This window comes from Thalia democratica, chromosome 4 (assembly GCF_965202585.1).
Source record: "Thalia democratica chromosome 4, ktThaDemo2.hap1.1, whole genome shotgun sequence".
Taxonomy (NCBI): Eukaryota; Metazoa; Chordata; class Thaliacea; order Salpida; family Salpidae; genus Thalia; species Thalia democratica.
Window position 1 is genome coordinate 33,695,346 of NC_139168.1, and position 15,587 is coordinate 33,710,932.

General features: G+C 29.6%; 2 protein-coding genes across 2 annotated transcripts; both read right to left on the bottom strand.

Annotated features, from left to right (window-relative positions):
• Positions 1-294: 294 nt before the first annotated feature.
• On the bottom strand, positions 295-4,743 carry LOC145835263 (exocyst complex component 7-like). The gene is made up of 4 exons (XM_082942834.1): positions 4,421-4,743; positions 2,188-3,077; positions 1,754-1,913; positions 295-1,552 (listed from the first exon to the last, which is right to left on the bottom strand). The coding sequence occupies exons 1-4, from the start codon at positions 4,730-4,732 to the stop codon at positions 914-916; spliced, it is 2,001 nt and encodes a 666-aa protein (XP_082798960.1). The 5' UTR covers positions 4,733-4,743; the 3' UTR covers positions 295-913.
• Positions 4,744-5,791: 1,048 nt separating this feature from the next.
• Positions 5,792-7,717, bottom strand: LOC145834070 (uncharacterized). Its single transcript, XM_082941404.1, has one exon. The coding sequence runs from the start codon at positions 7,698-7,700 to the stop codon at positions 6,858-6,860; it is 843 nt and encodes a 280-aa protein (XP_082797530.1). The 5' UTR covers positions 7,701-7,717; the 3' UTR covers positions 5,792-6,857.
• Between the last annotated feature and the right edge of the window lie 7,870 nt (positions 7,718-15,587).

Consider the following 15,587-nt stretch of genomic DNA (forward strand, 5'->3'; position numbering starts at 1 on the left):
CAGTGAAATTATTAATGAAAAGCAATAAAATAGACTTTTAGTTGAAACTTTTATACTTTTGTTTAAAAACTAATATCAAATTATTATTAGCACAGTTACGAAAGTATGACGCATTCTTATCATAATCAAAATAAAAGATATAATTTTTTGACGTAAGTAATAACTGATTGAGATAAAAATGAAAGTATGAACTTAAATCTATATTGCACTAAATAAACACTATAAAAAATGAATTGTTGAAAATTCCATTCAAAATGTTAAATAAACAGAACTAAAGGGCTTGTCTGCTATGTTTAAAACAAAGTTTACTAACAAAATGTCTGACATATACTAAGTAACTTATATTCATACCTAAAATTAGAAAAAATACTCATTTATATTAAATTTTACAATTTTATCTTTTTACAAAACCTTTTGTTACCATTTTAAACAAGTTTTTGAAGAGGAATATGCGTATGTATTCAGTAAACACTTTCTAAGACTTTCAAAAAAACTACTAAGAAAAGTTGTAGAAAAGTATATAATAAAAATATTTTTTAATTATTTAAAACAAGTCTACGTTTCAAGTTAAATACAAACGAAATAAGTCTAAACTTAAACTTATGTTGTACTATTTCAAAATCTCATATTAAGTTTTTATATTAAACAAACAACATAAGCTGTTATTACTTATCAAAATATTAAGTAATAACCAAAAGCTGTGTAAACGATCTATTTGCATAAACTTTACGTTCATTCAGTGTTTAAACTTAGATTGTCGGCTAATTTTATAAGAAAAATGTGTTTTATACTACAAACAATTTGCAATGCAATAAAAGCTAGACTTGAACTTCACTAACAGTAAAGCATTGAAAAAATAAATTCAAATCATTCAAAAAACTAAATAATATCCATTCGAGTTTTAGCGTGTAATCTAGGAGCTTGACTGCGAGAACAGCTTGTCGACTTCCGCGTCAACGTCGTCGGCGGTGAACTTTAGGTACTTGGTGATGTTGGTGGCGAACGGCACCATCCTGTACTTCTTGTACATCTGATCGTACGGACCGCGCAGAGCCTCCTTCACCTCCCTCCGCAACTCCTCCCTGTTCTCCTGATCGGGCACCGACCACCTCTGCTGCTTTCTGACGAGCAGCTCGAAGTCCTGGTTGAAGTTGCTGAACTTGTCCTTCACCGCCTTCCTCTCCTTGTCCTTCAGTTTTCCCTGCTGCACCTGCCCCAGCACAAAGTGCTCGTCCTGCTTCAACACCATCGACACGTCCAGCCACTTTTGCATGAAGCCCGCCTTGGCCGACTCGATCCTGCCCGCGTAAACGCTGTCGATCTCCGGGTTGGCCCGCCTCAGCAGCGCCAACAGGTCCTTCAGCTTGCTGTAGATGAAGTGGTAGTTGTTCAAAACGAACACCTGCTTCAGCCCGTCGTCCTCGTACGCCTTCGTCTTGTTGGTCAGGTTGGCGTTCAAGGAGCTCAAAACGTTGACCAGGTACTTCGCCAGCTCCAAGTCGTTGCTGCTCGGGTCTGGGCTGGTCAGGGACGCGAGCATCCTGCCTGCCACCTGCGTAGAACAATTGAATTGTTACTCATTTTCTTTTACATCAATTTTTATATTAGATGCTTGTGTTTATGTTTATACTTGAATTCGTTTAAGATTTTTCATTGTAAAAATAATTTTGAACACAAGGATTTTTTTCATAAAAATCTTGAACAACTAAATTGTGATTGATTGAATCACAAACACGAGGAGCTTTTCTTTAACCTGCATGTTGGACGAAAGTTGCAGCACGAACATCATCGTGTTGCTGGTCAGCTCGTGCACGGTGCCGTCCTTGGGCATGTGCGAGTCCGGGTCGCTCTTGACGCTGTCGATGAACTCCATCAGCACTTCCTTGCCGCACACGTGCAGCTGCCTCAGCAACCTGCAAGAAATTAATTTGACAACTAACAGTAGAACAAAATTCTCTAAGTCAGCAAACGTACTTATTATAGAAAACGACTTACTTTTAGACTAAATGACTTACATAGAAATGTTAACATCTGTAAGTATTATCACATAACTTTAATACATTACTTAAATCATTAAAGAAAACGGCTATTGGGAGTTAACTTTTTAGAAATAATACTTCGACTATTTAAGCTCTCAAAATTTGATAATATATATATCTTAGTTTTTTTATCAAATGTTGTAAGAACCTGCTTATCCTTCGCTTGTTGTGCTCGTCCGCCTCCCTCAAAATGTTCTTGAATCCCTGCTGCTTGCCGTGCAGAAAGTTGGCCACCGGGAACACGTTCACCACGGCAGCGTGGTCCTTCCTCTCGTTGCACGCCCTCGTGTAATCAATGAACTTGTTGAAGGCCGTCTCGATCTTGTTGAGGGGGCCATGTATCGTGTCGATGAACACCTGCTGGTGGAAGTTGGCGGGGATTATCATCTGCATCAGCTTGTGCTCGCAGTACAGCAGCTTGAGCACCAGCAACGTCATGCTGGTGAACGGCCGTATTTCTAGCTCTTCCGCGGCGTCCAGCGGCACCGTCAGGCTCTTGCCCGCCGACGCTTCCTTCTTTGTCATCAGGGTGCTCATCTTGCGCAGCTTGGCCGACTTGGCGGACTTTTTGGGCGTGGCGGCCAAGGTGAAGGTCTTCTTGAGGGAGTCGGAGGACAGACTCTTGGCGTGGTCGTACACCGTCGCCAAGGAGTCCATGACGTGCTTGCGGCGCGCGTTCGAGTACCCGGTTATGTACTGCGTGTTCCTGTCCACGCTGGTCAGCCACCTGGCGATCTCCGACAGGCTCCTCACCGCCTTGTCCGGAACAAACTCGCTCGTTCCCAGCTCCCCGATGTCCGTCTTGGACAGGTCGAGCAGCGCGGCGGCGGCGCACGGCCTGGTGTGGCGGTTCAGGCACACTTTGAAGTCGTGCTCCAGCGTCTCGTTGCCCCTGTCGAACAGCTGGGTGACCGTCTTGAGCTCCAGGCTGCCCGGCTTGTTGGCGGAGAAGAAGCGGGCGGCCTGCTGCAGCTTCTTCATGCTGCCGATGTACTGCGGTATGTTGCTCGATATCGGCTTGTTGATGATGGGCTGCACCTGTGTGTGAAAAGAGTTGTTTTCAGTACGATACGAGTTTTAAATAATAAAGTTTTTTATTTTACGTGTCCGATTGGGTTTTTTATCAAATGAATTTATGGTAAAGTTACAAATGCAAACGTTAAGCTTACAAAGCTGCTTTATTTTCTTGAGTTTATTTTGTGTTATCTTGTGTGATTATTGTGTATTGTTTAAACTGTCATTAAGAAGGTATTTATTTGATTTTAACAAGTTAATAGTAAGATTATAAAAAGTTTAAAAATATTTTGTATATCTATGAAATAGAACGATGTTTTTATTCAAATATATACATTTTTACAATTTTCTTCTACTTTTAAATATGGGTACAGTAGAAATAAAACATAGACAGTTTTAAGCTTATAAAGCTTTTTAATTAAAAAAAAATATTAACATTGCTTAATCAAGCGTAAATCAAATATCAATAAAAGAGAAACACAAATAAATGTCAAAACAAAAATAGCTGAACTTAACATAATTTTCAAGTTTGTTTTTAGTCAAAAAGAATAGATCTTATAAACAATTAATAAAACAGCTGTGTGGTTTGCACAAATGAATGCTACTCTCTTAGATTTACTTTACAGCTAAACTATAATACTTTAATATTAATCATCAACTATAACGGTGAGTACTGCAAACTAGAATGCTGCCAGTAGATAATTGATAGGTGAACATTTGATGATTAATCCAATGAGTGAAAAAAATAGAGAACTAATTTTTAGTATACTGAGAATTTGTTTTTACGTTTTTTATCTAATTAAAAAGGAAGCTAAATATATTTGTATTTACGGGCCAAAGTGAAGGAAAAAAAAATCTGATTGTAGAGTTTTTTATTTAATTAAACCTTATTTGTTGTACACAAGGTTAAAATGTGTTTCCCTTTTATTAAATTTTAATATGATAACAAAAATAAAAAAACAAGACACATAATTCTCAGTAAACAAAATATTTTGAGCTGTTATCATCAGTAGAATACAAATCTAACATTAAATAAGATTATTAAAATTATAAAGTAAAAAAAGTAATCGAAAAGTTAACTAAACACAACTAATAGGGCAAAAGAACATAACAAAAGTTGAAAACTAATTAAATAACTTAAAAATTAATAATCTATAGTAAAAATATACAATAAAAAATCTATAATAACACAAATACAAAAAAAAAAAAAGTATTATGAAAATAAATTAACAGAACAATCAAAATCTTGTTGCTTAAATAAAATAGGTTTTACTACTTTTAGTCTCTACTTTGAGATTTAAAAAAAATCTGAAAATTTGAAACAAGCTTTAACACTGAAGCACAAACAAACAAAACTGTTTACCAACCTTCTGCGCCACCTGGTGGTAGCGGATGTCGTCGTCCAGCGCCAACTTCGTCCTCTCCACGTTCTCCTGCAGCCACTGCAGGTCCTTGGTCTGCCGGTGCACCGGTATTATCGTGTCCTCCAACTTCTTCAGCCTCTCCACGAACTGGTCCAGCGTCCTCACCATGCCCTCCTTTAAAACGTCCGCTTTCTCCAAGTTCGCCTTTATGACGTCACGCTTGCGCAGGTCTTCCGCCAACTTGTCCTCGATTTCGCGCTTCCTGTTGCGCACCTCCTTCATCGCCGGGGTGTCGTACGGGTTGTCGAGGTCCATTTCTTATTTATTTTTCCTGTAAAAGTTTGTTACCCTTTTAATTGCTTGTGATGTGTCAGACACATTTGGAGTTTAGTGGAAAAACAGTTTCAAGTTCAAATACGTATGAATTTTGTAAGTGAAAACTTTTTTATAAACTATTAGAAAAAAACTAGACTTTTCAAAAAGACTGATCTAATTTAAAAGATACAAATTTGTACGAAGGATTGTCGCATTTTATAGCTTTGCAGTAAGTTGTGTGATCTTTTACTAAAAAATTATCAGCAAAAGCTGGTGTAATGATAATAACTTGCATGTTTTCCATCAAAATATTTTTAATATTGTGGTTGACGTTTGAAAAAACATTATAGTACACTAAGAGCTTAAGTAAAACCCAAAAAGTCAACGGCAATCATTTGAAAAACAAAACACAATGCTTAGCAACGAAAAAATAAACACGATTTGAAACAAAAACATTCGTAAGCAAAAATTTACTCTTATGACAAAATACTCAATAATTAAGAGTTTTGACGTTTAAGGTGTTTATATATCTTTTTAATATGTAGTAGATCATCTAAAAATGGATATAAACAACTTCTACTATATTTAATTTGTTATTTAGATTTTAAAGATATACTATTTTAAATTTTAGTAAAGTTGTTCATCATTGAATTTATAAACAGTTAAACCTAAAAGCTTTGTAAAAGTTAACTAAAATTATTTATCAAGAAAAATAAACTAATTACAGTTATGCTTATAACTATTAACATGGGATTCTGTTACATCATTTGAAGAAAACAAAAATATTAAGTTAATTTATAAGCTTTTTTAAAATGCAAAAAAAAGTATCACGAAATTCAACTTAAAACAAATATATCTCTTTTATATATTGAATGTTAGTATCAAGTGTTATTAATCTAAAAATTAGCTTTCACATTATTTAGCTTATACATAATTCAAAACTTTCATAAAGTTATCTTTTAATTTTTTAATAATATTAGATTTACTTGAATTATATATTTATTCTTTCAAAAATTTATTTTACAAACTTTTTTAATTGTTTTCTTAAAACCAAAACATATAATACTTGAATTACAATAATTTTGTCGAACTTATTTTCATCAAGCTTAAATCTTATTTTAATTAGTTATAACAAAGTATTTCAAAATATTTTAAAGATGAACTGATTGTCACAGTTAAAATACAAACTTTTCTAATGAAATTTAAATATAAACAAGTAGTTTAACTTAAGTTAAGTCTTTTTGCTTTATTTCTCTTATAGTATGTGCTCTTATAATAATAAAATTTACTAAATAATTTTTAAACCAACGCCAACTTTCGAAGAAGCTTGTGATAGCCTGAGTGAGTAGCAATTATGTATGTATTATAATTTGCATAACAAAATAACAACTTATAATAAAATATAAATTTACTAACTACATATTGTCAATTAGGAAATGTGTTTTGGCTTTTAATTCATCTATATTCAACAATAAGTAAGCAGTAAGATTATATCGCTTGGTTAAAAATTACTAAATACATTAATATTTTTTGTAACTTATAAAAATACTTAGCAACACAAAGTAAAATAAACACCAATTTAATTGGATATAGGTAAATTCTTCAGCATTATTACTTAAATTCATTAAAACATTAACTCAAAATATTTTCTAAATCACTATTATACTATCAAACCAACATAAAAAGGGTTGTATATTAGTACCTCATAAATGCATAAGTATTTTACTTAAGCCTAATTTAATTCTAAACAATATTCTAATTTTACAAAAAAAAAGCAAAGTTTTCTTATACATTAAAAAAATATAAAAACTTAAAAAAAAAATCTAAAGCACCAATTTTTACAGGTATTTAGACTAAAAATGTTTTAGTTCCTGATGGAAACTTATAAATACCCTACTTGTTTACAAATTTTGCTACATAGCTACAGCTATTTACTATGTAATTTTAATAAATTTGTGTTACACACTATATGCACTATATGTTATATCTAAGTTTTATGATTAGAGTAGAACATGATTAAAAGTTGAAAACGTTTTCAGAGTAAATATAGAGCCAGTGAAATACATATAAAACTTTCAATGAATGCTTTTTTTGTTTTTTTTGTCTAAAATATTTTTTTCTTAACTCATTCTTTCAACCAGCTGCAATTTCTTGCCTCTTCGGCAGTTGGTCTGAACTCAGCTTCAGGGTTAAGCATTTTCAAGGCAAGTTCTCGCATGTCAGGCTGCATCAAGCTCCAAGGTTCGTCTTCAACATCCCTTCTCATCAGCTTCTTGAAGTTTGCGTCCGCGTGAAAAGGTATGGCCCACTTGAACCCAGTGACAAGTTGCACAAGAACTGCGCCAGCAGACCAAATGTCGCATTCCGTTGGAAAATGTTCCAACACTTGGAATATTTCAGGTGCCATGTAAGGTCTGGTGCCGTATATTTCAAGGGAGTGAATCATGACATCGGGATTTACTCTTTTTGCAAGGCAAAAATCAACCAGCTTCAACTTGCCATCCTTTCCAATGAGCAAGTTGTCTGGTTTGATGTCGCAGTGAGCAACATTTTTACCGTGGAGGTACACCAAGACATCCAGAAGCTGCTGAAAGAAAACTTTTATCTCATCAAGCAAACGCTGTTGCCTGAAATCTTTCAGATGTTCAACAATGCTGTACCCTGCCAGCTCAACTGATATGAAGTTTGCTTCCAAGTGGATGCCATGGTCAAAATATTTGCAAATGTTGGGATGATCTGCTTCCTTGTAGACGTTGAGCTCGCGCATGAAAATCTGTCTGTGAATCTTCAGTTGCGCGGGTTCCCTGGAGCTTTTGGTGAAGTAAACTTTCAGTGCTACCTCCTGGCCATCTCTTTTTTGCTTGAAGGCTCTCAGGACTGTGTACTTGCACTCCTCGTCTCGTATCACCCTGTCAATCACCCACTGGTACTTGTTACCTTGCCACGTCATTTCTTTTTTTTCAGCCATGTTAAGTTAAGATTCTATTTGCTCTGAAAGCAAATAATATGCAATTAACTGTATACATTTTTTTAAATAACCGTCTTACTTAATGTATTTTTAACATTTAGAAAAATAATAGAACAATTATAACTTTGAATAAAAATTATAAATTGTACCTACTTTTTTTTCTTAAAAAAATGCAAAATTTGACCTAAAGGTTAAACATTTGCAAACTAAAATTATTATTAATATCATTAAGTAAAAAAAACAACAACTGTTTTTATTGTAAAATTAATACACTTTTACTAACTGTTATTGAATTAAATTTATTATCTATTAAATAACCTATTTAGAAGAAAAAAAACTTTAGTTTAACAATAAATAACCCTATTTTTTATTAGAAAATTAACAATTTTATAGTAAATCTTAATTAACTACATACATAAAAAATGTTTATGTATTATTTTACTATGATTTAAATATTTTATGATCAGTATATTTAACAAAAAAAAGTGTTGATTATATCATAAAAACTAAGGAAGAATTAATTTTTTATATAAAATAAAATGCACAAGAAAATTACAGTGGATGATTTTCATAATATTTTGAACAATTTAATCAATTTTTATAATGATTATAACAATTATTATATATATTTATATACAATATCTAACAATTTAGGGCTTTCAGTACTTGCTCTAAATCAATTATCTTTACAGTGTGTGCACAAAACTTATTTTGGGGTGTTTAAAACTCATACAGGGGTGAACGGAGTTAATTTTGAAACTTACACTAGACATTCTTGAGTTTAGGAAAATAAAGGCATCTAAAATATTTGTGGGACTTTGGGGTGCACAGTACTTTTTTATTACACTTTATTGTGCAGATTTCAATTACCATAAATTTCTTTAAATAACTAAATACAAAAATTAGAAATGGTTTGTGAAAAAATAATAATTAAATTCAGTCTGAGCTTGAAATGTTGGTATAGCCAAAATAACTTAAATTAAAATAAATATTTAGTGTAACCTTTTAATTTTTTAAACTTCTAAAACACAACAATATTACTTTAATAACCTAGCTAGCAGTCAGCTAGTCAACCTTACTCAGTTTGTAGGTAAACTTTTGAATCTAAAATTGTCTAAACAATTTGATGTTTCAAACACAGGTTAAAATGTTAAAAATTTTATTGAATGGACTGCAAAACAAAATTAATTTTATATAACTATGTTTGTAGATTGTATAAAATTAACTTTAGGTGCCTCAAAGATAAAAGTCAATATAATTAACTAATCTGTTTAAGATATTTGATAGAAATTTTTTTGGTCATTTTACTTGTGTTATATATATATATTTATATATATATAATTTCTATCAAACTTGGGCTTCTCAAAGAAGGGAATATTGTCCAGGTGTAAGCAAATATCATTGATGCATTATGATTTCCTCATTTCAAATAAATGCTTCCTTACAGTGAATGATACTTAACTAATGATTCCATTAATTTTAAAACTATTGGTAAAAATGAATACAATGCAATTATACTGACAAACCTAAATATTTCTATTTGTGATGAGTAGTTTCTGGACAATATTTACCTAATTTTAAATTCATAGAAAAACTTTATACAAAATAATTACCCTGAGTTAGGGCCATATGGGAGGTCAAGATTTTTTAATTTGCTCTAGTTTTAAATATCTTTAATCTTGCTATTAGTTGAATCTTACCATTTAAAAAAATTCAAACAAATTTTGAGGTAAAAAAGTACGGAGAACTCAATGGGCCTCAATAGGAGGACAACATCTAAATAAATAAAAAACTGCATTAAAAATATATCTTCTCATACAGTTATTAAGCAATCCTTCCCAAAAATTTTAAATATTACTTTAACAATTTACAACACTATAGTGTAACTTTCAAATTGCATTATATGTTTTTTTCAATACATTACGTTTTAAAAATGGTAAATTCAATAATGCTTATATTTTAATAGTTACAATATGATACTTTCTTATAATGCAAGGATAACTTTCTTAAAATTTTATGATAATTGCTTTGGAAATTAAGGAGACAAATTTTCAGCAAATTTACTAAGATTCTAAGAAAATTGACTTTTCCATATGCGTGTATCAGGAACTTTATACTAAACTGTCTCTATCCAAAAATTTTATAAAAAAATTATAAGTTTAAAAAAAAGTAATTTATAGTACCTTATTTGGCCTTTAATAAAAAAAATGGACCTATGCTATGGCCTTAATACGAAGTTAGTCTGATCATTCTCACTGTGGCTTATCAAAATTATAACAACTTTTTTTAACTACAAGTATTTAAACACAAAGATGGTATTGCTCAACAAAGATTATACAAAATATTATTGCATAAGCTTTTATCCTATCTTAATTTAATTAAATAATAACTTATCATAATAAATAATAATAAATAAATATTTCAATGATTAAAATAATTAATTTAATACATTTAGATTTTGGTTTATGACCAATATTAATTTAAAGCTAGAGGACTAGTTTACCAAGTGCTTGCTGTTATTATGTGCTTTTTCCATCCAATAGTATAATATTTATAAAGTTTTGGACATTTTAGTAGTTTTAACAACCATTTAAACATAAAAAGCTAATTGATAGTCAATGTTTATAATATAGCTAGTGTATCTTAGTACAGATGGATTAAAATTTATAGGATTGTAAAATTGATACAATGCATTTCTATACTTTTTAAACTCTGGAGTTGATCAATTATATATTTACTCTAGCAAAATACTTATAATAATATATTAAAAACAATTAAAGGTATGTTCAAACTAATTTTATTAGTGGTTTTCCGAACATTTAAGTTTAATGTTAGACATTGTAATTGAGCCTTTAAAGATTAGTTTTAAGCCCTAAATGGGCAAACAAAAACTATAATCGAAATATTCTAAAATTATAATTTTAAAAGCTTTAAATTATTAAAACTGTGTTTGATAACTTCCGTTTTCTGAGGTTTTATGCCATAATACTTTTAAAAACTTGTAGTCTCAAATTATTTTAACCTGAGATATTTTTTAAAGTGTAAAATACTTTACAATCTAACTTTAGGCAACTTTGAGAGCCATCAATTCGCAATGGTAATTCTTTTAAGATAATAAACTTTTTCAAGATTTTTTTTAGCTTTATCATAACATTAAGAACTTTGAAATTTCAATATTAAAACTTCCTAATTTAATAGAAACTTATTTTTTAATACATTTAAGCCATAGATTTTGGATGAAAATTAATTTCATGTATCAACTTTAAGCTTAAAGACTAGACTTATATATATTATTCACTTTATTAAACCGACTACTCTAAAAATGTATCAATTTTAACGATATGTTACTTTTAAGCTTAAACAAGTTTATCATTTAAATCAACAAAATAAACTATTTATTAGCCACTTTTTTACTTCCGATACTTCAGTACTAAAGCTTTAAAATTACAATAAATGTTTCAAAGTAATTTATATTCTTTTGCTTTGGCAGCTAAACTTAGTAATAAGACTTCAAGGCTAAATACTATTTTACACAAACTTTAGTAAAACACACTTACTGACTTTAAATGCAATAATGTATAAACTATATATTACCTGATTACTACTATGATTTAAGTTTATTATCAAACAACCATATTTAAGTAGTTATTATATTTTAGTTAAAAAGCCGTAATAAGTTTAATTAGAGTTTAGAATTACATATACCTAAAAATAAAACTATTACAATTAAGTTATTAAAAAAGTTGTAGACACCATATAAAGTTAAAACATACTAATTGTCATTAAAATAAAAATTCAGTTAAGGAGTTAAACAAAAACTTACTTTTAAGTGTAAAGACATGTAAAAAAAGCTCTTTTTTTGAATAAAGCTTTTTATAATTTGATTTCATTAGCAATTAACCTTGTTTTTTATATTACTCAAACGTAAAATTGTTTAAACTCTTGAATTAAGTTGTTACTATTTTACACAGTTATTATGATTTAATTTTTTCTTAATATTTAGTTTATTTACTTGAGAATTTTAGTGATTTGTATTCAGAAAAACGCATAAAAGTTTATTTTAAATAAGATAATTAGAATTACTTAGTTACTGCTTTGCAAAATTTTTATGTATTTATAATGCTAAAATAGTCTATAGATGGTCAAATAAAAATAACTATATGTATCTTAATAGTGAAAGAAACTAAAAGTGTTTTTATAAATTTTATTTCATACAGGTAAGTAAAAGTTAAATAGGTGAGGAAAATGTTAAATAATCAATATTGCTATTTGTTTGTGAAAAAATGTGGTAAGTAAAAATAATTATACCTAAAACTTTTTATGCCGACAATAACTAAATTTAGTAGTCTATTAAGTTTTAAAGTTTAAATTCATATAACCAACAAAAAAAATATTACTGATACTGTTTCAAGGACCAAATAGTTTGATAATTTGTTTTAGCTGTAAGCTACAAAAATATGTTTCATCAATACTTTCTCATCTTTTTTATCCTCTTTTGAATCTGCTAACATTAATTAAAATAACAACGCAACAAAATCAATCACTTAGATCAGGGGTTGGTAGTCTTTTATGAGAAAGAAGTTTTACTTTGGAAATAATTTATTTTGGGCACAATATAAAAAAAATTCTTGGTAGGTCACAGAATTTAAACATTACAATTAAATTTAACTATTTCTTAACTTTAAAAACATAAATGAAGCAGCAGCCAAAAAAGCATATTTGGAACTTTTTTTATAAAAAAGCTAGAGCTTGGTTCTAATGCACTAGAAAACTGTTTCTAAGCTAGAAGTTCTAAATATGCCAAACATTTTTTGCTGGTGGGCCACATATGGACTAAGAGCTGCAGTTACCAACTCCTGATATAGACAATATTGTCACTTATACCAGTGAAGAGCTAAAGTGGGCTGAAAAGAGAGTTTGGCAGAAATTTACTTTTTGGGTGAACAAAAGTCAAACCAAGAGTTATACATAGCGGGATATAACAGTATCAATGTTTTCAAAAACGTTTTAGTTTATTTTCTGCTTCAAGTATCTCAGAACCTATGTAAGTCAAGGTTGTCACTCTTTCAGATAAAAAAACCAGCTTGAGTTGGGAGGAATTTATAAGAAATTTGAGAAATATATACAGTGTGAGCCAATAAAAAAAGAAAAACTACTTACTGTTTATCAAATTAAATACAAAAACTACTAAACGAATAAGGAAAGGATTAATAAAAACCATTTTTTCAGAAAAAGAGGTTTAAAGTTCAAAAACTAGCCTGAGATTGGGGAAAAAATATACAAACTTACCGGAGTTTTGCAAATGAGTTTAAAATTAGATTGAGTTATCCAGAGTAGTTTGAATTGTGGCAACTGTTGTAAGTTTCAATGCAACTAATTTCTACTATTTTTTAGTTAAAAAAATACTTGAAATTCTTCACTATTTTTTTAAGGCTTTCAAAAATACTTATACTTAAACTCTTATTTATAAAAAAATGTTGCCATTTTTTAAACTGTGGTAAGGTTTTTAACAGAAAAAAATATAAGTTATAGAAGTAAACTTATTAAAAAAACAAACATAGGCTTCAAAACATACCCTGCATAATCTTTAAAATAATAAACTCGTTTTGTGAATTTGTTTTTGGCCTCCTTATTGTTTGTGCTTTAGCCTTTAAAAAATCAGTTTAGGATTTTCTATAGACATAGTTATTTGACACCCAATGTATGTACCCATAATCATTTTTTCACTGGGAAAAATCAGACTGGACAAACATAGGTGTTTTTTTAAGGTAAATTTCAAATTGTCATAAAATTTATAATACATAATTTAAAACACCAAAAAACAAACATATGCTATATTTAACAACATGTCTGCAAAATTTGACTTGTTTCTATAAAGAATTGTTTGTGTTAGAGTGCTTTGGGTTATGGTCTATAATTTGAAAAAGCAAATATAAGTCTTTTTTAAGGTAAATCTCAAACAGTTGTTAAATTTTCAATACATAAGTAAAAACTATAAAAAACCAAACTTATACTAGATTATAGGATTAACAACATGTCTGAAAATATTGAACTTTTTTTACATAGAATTGTTTGTGTTAGAGCACTTTATTTTACTTGTTAAGTTAAAAAACTACTATTAATATACCCTTAAACAACCTTAAAAGAACCTGTACATTTCAAAAAAAAATCTAAAATTCAAAAATTTTAAAAACATTATTTTAATTTTTAGGAACTCTATACCATGTTTTAGAGAAGTGGTAAATAAGTTGCCATAAACAGTAAACATGTAGGTACTTTAAGTAGTATTTTTTGAATATTTGTTGACCACTAGATTTTAATGTTGAAAACTTCAACTCTAGAGGGTTTTCAAACCTATTATTAGGAGCCTTACACCATTAGTCCACACTACGTTTATATAGTTGAATCAGGTCTTGATTTTGAAATAAACTTTTTGAATATTTTTGGGTAGTTTTTAGTTTCAAAAACATTGTCAGCACTTCATAGAATCTGGTATAAAAAAAATCCTATTCTATCCGACTATGTACAAAATTTGATAAGACTTTTTAGTTACCAAAAAGCTCTATGTTGGCTTAACAGCCTATTTTGTATTACTCTCTTCCTCAATTGCTTTAGACAGTAGTTTATGAAAAAAAGTTGCAAATGTACATACTTACTGATTGAAAAATAAAACAGTATGCAACTACTTTCTATTGAAGAAAAAACCTTCTGGTTATGTAATTGAGTATTCTCATGGTGTGCGAACCGATAATTGAAAGGTTCTCTGTGCACCAGGTCCTGAGACCAAATATTTTGAGCGTTTGTTCAATAAACTATAATTGAGTTATACTCTACAAATATATTTTATTGTCTTGCTCAGGACAAATAAAATATAATAACAAACTATACATGTTTTTAATAACATTATACCTACAAAAAAAAAACAATTTAAAGTCAATAAAAATGCTAATGGGTGTAGATTAGTACTTACAACAATTTATACTTGACCACTATGTGGTTTTTGCTACCTGCATTTGTTGCATACTTATGTATGTTGATATAAGTTGTCTAAATCTAAAATATGGGTGTTGACTAAACTGTCTCTTTACTTTACTTTGGTTAAATAAAACTTATAAGTGATAACCCAGCTAACCTAACCCAAACCCAATCATAATTTTTATTGACTGAAGAGAAACATTAAAGCTCAAAATACTCGAAGTTTCTACCAGGCTACAGTTGTACTGCTAAAATTTATTTTTTGTTTTATTTTGAATTAACAATAAGTACTACTTGTTGTATGTTTGGGTAAGGTAAATTAGAGTTAATGGGTTTGGATTTTAAATTTTTGGTAAAATGGGTTAGCATGGGAAATAGAGTTTATCAAAACACTGCTGTGTTAATGCCTTACCTCATTTGCAAAATATTTTTAATAAAAAGAATTCAAAGACCTTATTACTTAATCCGATCCAACGCACTTAACATAAAAAATATAAGTCAAATTTTAGTCAGTGTCTTAATTTAATACTTACATTTATGTAGTTTTTTAAAGACAAACCGAAAATTTTAAACAAGTAAGTATATTTTTCTGCAATTCACTAAATTGTTAAAAAAAAATTTCAATTTTCTTCAAATTTATGTCAACAAGCTTTTACATTTTAAAACTGATTTTTAAAAAGAGATTTAACTTTAAAAACGTTATCAATGCAGTAGATAAACAAAAATATAGAACATTTTTGTTTTATATATTTTTTTTTTCACGCTTTATTAATCCTTTTTATTGTTTGTCGTGCTTTATTTTAAAACTTCTTGCAGAAAACAAACAGTCCTCTCTTCTTTTAAAACAGCCTTCGCTTTACATCCAACAGCTCTTTTTCTTCTCCTTCCTAGTCTTTTCGCATTCTATGAGCT